This window comes from Propithecus coquereli, unplaced genomic scaffold (assembly GCF_000956105.1).
Source record: "Propithecus coquereli isolate 6110/MARCELLA unplaced genomic scaffold, Pcoq_1.0 Scaffold53, whole genome shotgun sequence".
Classification (NCBI taxonomy): Eukaryota; Metazoa; Chordata; class Mammalia; order Primates; family Indriidae; genus Propithecus; species Propithecus coquereli.
In genome coordinates, this window is record NW_012151174.1 from 5,423,700 (window position 1) to 5,434,665 (window position 10,966).

The window sequence follows — 10,966 nt, forward strand, 5'->3', positions numbered from 1 at the left end:
ATATAAATTATATGAGAGACCACCCAGTTTTGACCACCCAAAAATTCTGTAAGAGGAGCAATAATTTTCAGGATCAGGAAGGACAGTTTTGTTTATTGATGTGGGGGTGGGTTGGTGCATGTGATTATAATAAACATGGGTATGGAAATTTGATAACTTTATGAAGCAGATAATATGACTAGCATCATTTTGTAAATGAGGAAACGGAGGCACAGAAAAGTTAAATGAATTGCCATGGTCTCACACTTTTAATAAGTCAGAGGCAAGAGTCAAATATAAGTAGTCTGACTCTAGAGTCCTAGTTATTAAATGTAGCAACTTTTTATCCATGACGCTAGAGTGCACACGTGTTGTTGGAAGTGAAGTAACTAACGTTGATGATAACTTAGTATGAGTGGCAGGAAGGTAAGGCAGAGAGAAGGCCAGGAGGTTATTTGGGAACTAAATTTTGGAAAGCCTTAAATGTTAAACTAAGGAAATTGGTTTTTGTTTATAAGACATTGAGATTTCATCAGAGATTTTTGAGTAGGTAAGAGACATGGTCATAAAATTCTTTAGGATGATCTTAGTGATCATCCACAGAGAAAGATTAAAGAGGCAAAAATCTAGGTAAAGAGATAAGGCAATTTGTGCTTTGGATGACTAGGATCGAACTAGGCTATAGGTGGCAAGAATGAAAAAGAAGGCATAGGTGAAAACTGTCAGTAGATATGCTAATTCCTCAGTTGCTATATTTGTAATAAATTTTTTAGTTTCCACAAAATCAAATGTAATGTAAAATTCCGTTCGAACATGAAAAAATGGAATTACATTTTTTTTTTCACGTTTACAAGAAGATACTTTGCTTTATATAGGCTCAAAACGTTTTTCTCAAGATGTCATGGAAAAGCTAACGCTGGTATTGGCACATCTTTTTGGAAGACGACATCTTCCACCAAAGTTCCAAGATGCTACTGTCAAGTTTTATCAATCGAAGGTAAAATGCATGATTTTGATAAAATTTGATAATTACAATCATCAAATCAATCCTACCAGAAATGATTCAGCAGCAGTAGGATTTTCATTAATAGAGGAGTGTTCATTTGTTTTATAGAATAATTTGTTCTTTTTGTAATCAGTGTAATATTTAACCTGTAATTTATAAGTCTCCCTCAGTAAATCTATCAAAAGTTTAGAGTCCTGGAGGAAGAGTACAAAGTTTTACTTGTATTTTTCATTGGATTGTATCAAATCACAGTAAGTCACTAAAGAAAAGATGTAGGTAGTTAATGTTTCAGTGAAACAACTGTCCCCCTCACTGAAGATACAGTTCACTTAGGGTCCTTGTACCTTGACATAGGACTATGGACAGGAAGTATATGTTGTGAACTATCATGTTTTCACTGAGAAAATAATAGAATATTCACCTAAAAAATCGTCCCTTGATTCACAAAGACCAAAACCAAGGAAACTCTTCCAGTTTCACTCACAACCTGCAGCATTTTCTTTGGCCATGATTCCCCATCATTAAATCAACATCAGCTGCCATTACCACACACTTCCTAGAATCTGAGAAGGTGCGGCAGGCTGGTTTATGCCGGATGACCTTAGTGCAAAGGGGCTATGGAACAGAAAGAGAAGAGTTAATCTCTATTGTCAAACCCCACGATGTGGAATTACAAATCTGTGTCCTCATAGACTGTCCTCCAAATCAGTGAACACAACTTTAGTCGTTCACCTAGCATCTTCCCACTTTTTCACCACATGTGCATTCTTGGAATAGTATTTAATTGTTCTGTTTAAACAAATTATATTTATCTTAGACAAGTCAGGATCTCTATTTTTAAAAAGAAGATCATCATAAACATAAATATAGTAAGATTGTAAGTGGAGGCCTGTCCACTTATTTTCTTAAAGATCACTGGAAATTGGTCCACTTCCATTTGGCTACAGTAGGTGGCTGTCACTCCTACAGCAACAGAGAATGTTCTCCGTGAAAGCAAAGAGTGCTAGATGTACTAAAATTGCACAGTGGCAAGGACGTCTCCAAAATGCGTTAGGACTCCCCAGCTATAGGTTTTGTTTCAGAGATTTGTCAATTTTGGAAATGGGTTGAAAATTGGATTTAGCATATGCAGAGGGTCTCTTCAGTGAGATTTAAAAACTCTAATAACATTTTTTCAGCAGTCACATAAGGCTGAAGTCACAGACTAGCACCTTGAGAGACTACAAACATGTAGAAAGTTTTCACCACAGGACATTTACCGGTTAACAGATCTGCATGAAATGTTGGGGGGCTGCATCAAAAGAATTTAAAAAATAGATAATAATTCCAAATGTTTTGTAACATTAATTAAACAAAAAACTCACTAGAGGAAAGGATCTGGGTCTGCCTTTATGCATAGGCTTGTACCCCCCTCAAGACGTTTTTTAATCCATCTAGGGCTAGAAGATTAAAATGTAGGTTAGGAAGTGCTGCAGGAAAAATGTGCATCTTCAGTAATCTTTTAGGGCTGAAAAAACTGAGACCAACCAACTTCACTCTCAAAACATTCCTAGTGATGACCTAGGAACAGAGACGAAGCAGATATGGACTGAGGCTTATTAAACTGCAGACCAGTATCAACCCACTTGAGTTTGTGCTTGGACTGAGGTGATCACAACTCACTCTCGTGGCCAAACACAAAAATGAGGAACTCACTCTGGTGAAAAATAACATCTAAAGCCTATAAAGTCCTTTATAAATAATTTCTGGTGCAAAAACAAAACAAAAACAAAAACAAAGCCTAAAAAGTTAGTAACATGAATATATGACCAATAAGCAGGAAGAACAGTGGGAAATAATACTAGACCTGTAGATGATTCATAAATTAGAATAAACATACAAGGACTTTAAGTATGATTAATATGTTAAAGAAAATAGAGGAAAAGAAAGACAAAATTGACAAAATCATGGAGATTTTTGCTAGACAATTAGAATGTTTAAAAATTAAACGGACATACTAGAATTGAAAAATACAGTATCTGTCTATCAGAATATACATGTCAGAAGTCAAAATCAGTAATCAGACAGTTAGCTTGATAGAAAGTATCCAAATTGCAACATAGGGAGAAAAAATAAAAATAAAATTATGTAGAGAAAAAATAAAAATAAAATCAAGAGACATGGATCACACTCAGAAAGCTTAATGTATATATAATGGGAGCCCAGAAAAAGAGCAGGTAGAAAAATGGCAGAAGAGTATTCAAAATGGTAGTAGCTGGAAATTTTTCAAAGATGATAAAAGACAGCACACCACAGTTTCAAAACCTTAGTCAAGTTCAAGAAGGATAAATATAGAGAAATATTAAACTAAAACTGCTGAAAGCCACAAAAAGTAACCTCCCAAACATAAAGTAGCTAGGGCAGAAGTGACACTTCTTCCTTCAAAGAAACAACAATAAGAACAACAGCTGACTTTTTAACTAAAATAATGGAAGCTAGGTGACAATGGAACAAATATTTTTAATGTGTTCCATAAAGTAACTTCTAACCCTGAATTCTACATTTAGTGGGAATAGTCTTCAAAATAAAGATGAAATTAAGATGTTTTCAGACATGAAATCTGAGTTTATTCACTGCTATCAGCTCTGCAATAAAAAAATCACATATTTTAGGCATATTGATCAATGACAGACTACACATATGATCATGGTCCCCTCAGATTGTAATATTGTATTTTTACTGTGCCTTTTCTATGTTTATGTATGTTTAGATACACACATACTCACCATTGTGTTACAATTGCTTACAGTATTCAGTTGAGTAACATGCAAGACAGGTTTGTAGCCTGGGACCAACAGGCTATACCATATAGCCTAGGTGTATGGTAGGCTATACCATCTGGGTTTGTAATAAGTATAGTTTGATGTTCACACAATGAGAAAATTACCTAATGACCCATTTCTAGAAATGTATCCCTATCATTAAGCAATGTATGACTGTATATACTGTTTATTCAAATCATGTCTTAGTTATAATATCTCAGAAAGGTTGAAAGTAGTATGAAGAAAAAAGATATGTCAAGTAAATACTAACCAGAAGAAACAGAAATACCTCAGTTGACTGAAAATTAAAAAAAAATTAATTTCTAAATCCACATGATAAAAAATAAATAAATTGAAATTATAAAATATTTAGAAGTAAGTAATAATGAAGAAAACATAAAAATAATTGTAAGTTGTAATTTATACAATGCTTAGAGGGAAATTTATAACCTTAAAACCATATATTAGAAGAGAAGACAGGCTGAAAAAAAACAGTGATACAAACTTTCAGCTTGAGAGGCTAAGAAATAAATAAAACAAACTGGAAACTCTAACCTTCTATTTACCTGAGGTAAATAGAAATAACAAAGAAATAACAAAATGCGAACAATATAAAAAGTAAATTGAAAACAATTATACAACAAACCCAAAGTTGTTCTTTGTACTGAATAATAACATTGATTAATATTTAGCAAGACTCATTAAGAATGAGGCGGAAGGCCGGGCGCGGTGGCTCACGCCTGTAATCCTAGCTCTCTGGGAGGCGGAGGCGGGCAGATTGTTTGAGCTCAGGAGTTCGAAACCAGCCTGAGCAAGAGCGAGACCCCGTCTCTACTAAAAATAGAAAGAAATTAATTGGAAAACTAAAAATATATATAAAAAAAAATTAGCCGGGCATGGGTGGTGCATGCCTGTAGTCCCAGCTGCTCGGGAGGCTGAGGCAGGAGGATCGCTTGAGCCCAGGAATTTGAGGTAGCTGTGAGCTAGGATGATGCCACGGCACTCTAGCCCAGGCAACACAGTGAGACTCTGTCTCAAAAAAAAAAAAAGAATGAGGTGGAAGAAAACACAAATATCAGAAAAGAAAATGGGACATTACCTCAAATCCTACGCAGTCTTGGAAAGCAGAAGATTGAATTCAAATCATATAAAAATCATAAAAAAAAATAATAGCCCCAGCTTTTCATAAACTCTTTGTCTTTGTCTGGGCTGCTATACCATGGCAATGCCTGGGTGGCTGACAAATAACAGTAATTTATTTCTCACAGTCTGGAGGCTGGGAAGGTCTAGATTCAGGTGTCTGGTGGGGACCCGCTTCCTGGCTTGGGGACGATTGTCTCTATGCTATGTTTATGGCGGACGAAGCGAGGGAGCCCTCTGGGGTCTCTTTCATAGGGCGCTACTGTCATTCATGCAAGCTCTGCCCACATGAGTGATCATCGCCCAAAGTCCCCACTGCCTAGTACCGTCAAACGGGGGTTAGAATTTCCACATATGAATTTTGGGAGCTAGGAACATTCAGTTGATAGTGCTCTTCTAGATAAAAGAGAGAATATTTCGTCTCTCTAGGATCAAAACTTAGCCTTAATACCAAAACCTGGCAGACATTATAAAAAGGAAAATTAGAGATACATCTCTTTCTTGAATATAGATGAAAAAATAATTAACAAAATATTAGCAAAATGAGCCCACTGAGTCTAAAAAACCCTCACAACCGAGTGATGATGATTCTAGGTATACAAGTATGCTCCGTTTTGTTGCTGGCTCTCCAAACGTGTCCCTGGTCTTTGAAATATTCACAAGTCTAATGTCATTTGAGGACAGACTTCTATTTATTTAAGGTGATTTTGATTAAGTGTGTCAAAGAAAAACTTCAGGAGTAAAGAATAAGGTATTTTATAAATGCAAATGGAAACAACAAATGGATTTTACCTCAATTTCACCAAATGAAAGAATGAAACAGTGGCATTATCGAATAAATAGACGACTATAGAATTCTATCGTTATGTTCTTTAACTTTCTCCTTCCAAATATTCAGTTTTTAAGGAAGGTATATACCTCTCTGAAAAATATCTGGCTTCTAGGTGTTCCTTGATGATCTGCCTGAGGATTTCGATGATGCTTTACATGAATATAACAGGAATATTAGGAAGGACTTTGCCTGTTTCCTGCTCATTGTTTCCAAATTGGCTGATACGAAACAGGAACATCAACTCCCACTGTCAAAAATCAGTGAGTGTATTTTATCTCAGTTGTGGATCATTTTGAAAAATAAATAGTCTTGCCTAAGAATATTTTCTTCCCCAAAGAAGGGTGGAGCCCCAGAAAACGCAGCCTCCCTTCGAGTAAGGTTCCCCTCTGCGTTTGTTACATGTTAAGAGGGCAGTGGAGAATGAAATGAACAGTCTCCCACAACCGCCTGCTAGCGGCGGCCCCTGGGTCCAGCCTGGAGAGCAGTGAGGCCGTCTGCGAGACGGAGAGAGACTGGACACTAATCCTGCCACTCTTTGTCCTGGTGGGAAGCATGCTTGGTCCTCATGACCACTGACAGAGCACATCTCCTGGGTCCAAACCCCAGCTCTGCTGCTATTAGCAGCGAGATCTGGGGCAAGTGACTCCATGTTCGTGCTTTGGTTTTCTCTACAGATATGTGAGAAAGAGAAATAACATTGTCTACCGAGTTTTGGTGAGCTTTAATTGATTAATGTATAAAAAAATCTTAAAAATCGTGCCTGGCACATGGCTAGCACTATTAGTGTTTACTCTCACTTATTTTTTCGTGAGCTACTGGATGGAAGCTCCCAGCGGGATGTGGGCAGGAAAGGTGGCTGGGAGGAGGGAGAGGGAGGAGCCGCGGGTGTGCGCTCCTGGTCCCACTGTGCCCTGACAGCCGCCGGTGGGAACACTCAAGGAGGTGGAGCTTGGAGCTTCTGGGCTCTGTGAAAGTGGGAAGTGGCACAAAAGCAGGCAGTCCTGGGGCACCATGACCATCACAGACGAGGGGATTGGGCGCCTGCGACTATTATGCCTCAACTGCAAACTGGAACCCGGTTTGAATGTACGATCTGGTGCTTTGTAGGACTGTAAGTGGGAATATATTTCTGCTCATGTGCCATTTCCAAACCTGCTAATCGCGGCTGCTTAGTTCCAGGGAAGATTCTGAGGCCAAGCGTGAGGTCAGTGGGAGAAAGTAGGAAGGTAATATCGATAATTCTCCATTAAAAGAATATACAACTTAAATCTAGTGTCGTATTTCCTGCTGATTAGAGCAACTGAAATAGAATATGAATTTTTATAGTACCGATGCTGTCATTGGTGGCTAACCTCCACTGAGCGCATTCCGTGCACGCCGTGCCGCGGACCGGGTGGGTGCAGCTCGTCCAGTGTCACACGACGTGGGCCCGGGGAGGGCAGCGGCTCCCCCTGCAGCCTGGGCAGAGCGAGCACGGGAGGCTCCACGGTTTGGCTGATTTCAAAAACAAATCTATCCCAATCTGTTACGGTCAGACTTCGCAGGTGAAGAGTGTGCAGACTCCCAGCTTGCGTCCCACCTGATGAGCTGCAAGAAGGGCAGAGTGGCCATCTCGCCGTTCGTCTGTCTCTCTGGAATCTCTGACGGTGACTTGCTTCAGCCGGAAACTCCAGACCACGTAAGTGAAGACGGGGGTTGCTCATCAGAGGTGTTCGGGGAAGAATGGATTTGTACCGCTAGGCGGCTTGTAAAGGATTTCAGATTTCCCAACATGAAAAGAAAAAAAAATCCAGGTGTATCAATAAGAATAGGACATGGTGGCCTTGAAGCCAGCATGATTTCAGTTTCTCCGAGCTGGCCTGAGAATGTTCCAGAGAATTCTGAGGGACCACTACTTTCCTTCCATCTTTGAAGTCTCTGAGATTGACACGGCTTTGCTGTGGGAATAGCGCACAAAACTCTGTCTCCGAGCTTTCTCAGAGCTGCTGCGAGTGCTGTAAATATCATTCGTACTTCAGATCCCTGGCGTCTGAAATGAAGGGCAGAGAACTGGACACATTTGGAAGATGCCGGATAATCCCTTGAGTGTCGGAATCAGCTTGTAGAAATGTAATTTATGTTTCAATACAAAATTTGAAAAAGAAAATACATTTTATTACATTTGATATTATGGATCAATGCTGGGGTGTTAAGTCCATTTTATTCCAAAATCAGATAGCCCTCTATCGTGTCAGGCAGTCCTAAGTCACTTAAAATAATTTTGAAAAACTCTATACAGCTTGTGCATTTTAAATAAACACATACATTTTTTATCTTAAACTTAGTTTCTAATGATACAGTTTCCAGTTTCAAATAAATGTCGGTGTGTTAAAATAAAACCATCGCACCATTCTTTTAATTGTATAAAATGGAATATAAACACCAGTGCATTCACAGCTGTGGCCATCAAGCTAAAAACAAATCAGGAATACATTTTTTATAAGGATTTAAAATTTTGTGAAGTTCTTTTTTTCTTGAACTCACATTTTCTTTCCACCTTTCCCCACATAATTTTATTTTAATATATTTTTACCATGCCGTCATTCTATGATACTCTCAGCTAAGGTAATATGTTCCAATTTAATATTTATATCCTGTTGATCAGAGCAACCTAAGTATAATACAAATTTTTATAAGTAATTACTAAAAATAAAACTACTATTATATTGGAAATGCATATCTTACCGTGACGAATGAGGTTATTTCTTTTTTAAATGGACCTTATAACCATGGATGAATGTTACTCATTACTAGAATGAGACAGGGTTGCCGACTCTTGACGCGAGTGCCGGAAACCTTATTCGAATAGATAAGTAGCTGGGCACGGGAGAACAACGCTTGTAACACTTTGTTAGCCTGTACCACTTCAAGCCCCAGGGAAATGTAACATAGCGAGTTGGAGGAGGACTATCTGTTTTACAAAGTGAGAAAAGTCATGCGTGAAAGAGGTGAGGGAGGAGACCCGGGAGACGCCTCAACTCTGGGACCGTCTGAGCAGGCCAGTTTTAGGAAGGTGTGTGCAGAAGTTGAAGATCTGGAGTTACTTCTTACAGTTATCCACGCCTGCGCTCCCTTCGGGAGGTCTCCGCGCACCCTGGGATCCAGGCGCGCTGATACAAGGCCCACGATCACATCGAGGGCGTGGGAGTCTGCACGGTGGAGGTATTGACAGCACAACCTCAGTTGTTTATTTGCTTTCTGTTACTGAGATGTTTTGCAATTTTTGCACGACTACCAAGGGCGTTTACAAATACAGGTTGAGCATCCCTAATTTGAAAATCCAAAATCTGAAATGGTCTGAAATCCACAAATTTTTGAGTGCTGGCATGATGCCACAGGTGGAAAATTCCACACCTGACTCATGTGACGGGTCACAAGTCAAAACGCAGGTCACACAACACACAGTTTATTCGGCGTCCCCAAGGGGAAAAAAGACTTTTACAGCCGCCTTCAGTTGCAATGCATCTTTTCTGCACAAGCCCAGATCCCCCACGCAACCCCCCCATAGGGTAATAAAATGCACACGTGCAGCCCGCACACTCGCGCCAACAGTGCGTTCCTGCCGCGCCCCACACTGGGCCAAACACCTGTGTACCTTACTGACTGTGAGTTGTTTTGTTGCTCATTCTCTTCTCTGTGCTGTAAAGATACTGTTGAAAATGTCGCAAAGTCCTGCAGATAGCCCTGTGGGTACCAGTGATAAGGAAAGAGGAAGCATTTATGTTCGTCTGCAGCACAGAAAGCCAGGCTGTCGGAGAAGCAGGAGATTGTGGAGTGTCTTCCAGAAGGGTGTGGTGCTGGTCGGTTGGATCTGCCATCAGCGAGCCGGGGGGCAGCGGTTCTCATAGGCGGAGCCGAGCCCTTCTCCAGGCTGGCTCAGGATGGCGCCACCGCAATGTGTGTGAGACGCCGTCTTCCTTCGTGGTGAAGGACGGGCTTTAAAAATGGCCACTAAAGGAAGAAACTTCAAAGCACAATATAAGAAATCATAAACTTTATGCTGCCGGCGGGTGATTGCCCTTGGTTCTTGTCTTTGGAGACGAAGAATTGAAACCGAACGCCAAAGCAGCAAAGCGAAAGAAGTTTATTAAGCGAGTACACCTGCAGACAGGAGGGGTGTCAAGAGCGATTCCCGGCGACAGTGCACTCCAGACAGGGCAGGCGCAGGCAGGCGTCCCAGCGGACAGTGGCCCTGGGGTCTGGTCGGGTCTCTCCTTTTCCTTCTGACTTCCTCATTCTCGTGCTGCCGTCCCCACGGCCAAGGAGAATGTTACGTCCTCCCACCCATCGGGAGGGGGGTGCTTACTTTATGTGTTCAGAGCCGGACACAGTGCTCATCTACGGTAATGATGGTTTAAGGAAGTCGGAGTCATTTAAGGACACTCTTGCCCCCATCTACGCAGCCACTGCCCGCGGGACTTTCCCCAAACTGGAGCAAGCAAGGTGCATCTACAGAGGGAACCATGGCAGCTGGACCACAGCTTTTGTTTTCACTGATCTGCAGCCCTGACCTTGTTCCTCCTGCTTCATAGCATCCGAGCTCCCCCTCCTGCGTTCCCTAGCTTAGTCTCCTGCCTCATGTCCACATAAATGACAAACTAAGAAGTACTGTGTTTCTCCAGGTCATTCTGCACACAATTGGTGTTAATGGAATTCAGGCTCCCGTGCTGTGTGCAGAGAGGTTTGACGGCCGAGGAAGAAGAATGCCACTGAACGCTTATGCCCTGGATTTCTACAAGCACGGCTCCTTGGTGGGGCTAGTCCAGGACAACAGGTATGTCCCCCACCCGTGTGTGCGTGTCTGCATCTGTCTGTCTCGGTCTCCTCTGTTCCCCTTCCCTTTCTCTCCATCTCCATCTCTAATGAATGAATTTAATCCATTTTAAGGAAAAAGTCTCTTTACGGTTTCAAGTATGGGTTGATTGTGACAAACAGACTGGATTTTTTCTTAGAGGCTAATGGCGAGAGAGAATAACCAATTCAGTATGATTTTTGTTTGTGTTTTACCAGCAAAATCTTGGCGCTTAGGCAAGCTCACCTGACACAAAGCTGTATTCAAAAGGCATAAATATTTGCATATGTTCACAGTTATTTTTCCATCCTATTTATTCATTATTAGATATTTTAAAACTAAATAACAAATAATGCCATGCTCTCCAGTATCTGAGA

The 10,966-nt window shown here is 40.7% G+C and overlaps 1 protein-coding gene across 1 annotated transcript in view; it reads left to right on the forward strand.

Annotated features, from left to right (window-relative positions):
• The window catches only part of DDX60 (DEAD (Asp-Glu-Ala-Asp) box polypeptide 60), a 92,764-nt gene that overhangs the window by 72,626 nt on the left and 9,172 nt on the right, over window positions 1–10,966 (forward strand). Inside the window, exons 30-33 of the mRNA XM_012656994.1 lie at window positions 855–976; window positions 5,871–6,018; window positions 7,294–7,436; window positions 10,420–10,571. Of these exons, the coding sequence (XP_012512448.1) occupies window positions 855–976; window positions 5,871–6,018; window positions 7,294–7,436; window positions 10,420–10,571 (565 nt within the window). The remainder of the gene's footprint in view (window positions 1–854; window positions 977–5,870; window positions 6,019–7,293; window positions 7,437–10,419; window positions 10,572–10,966) is intronic.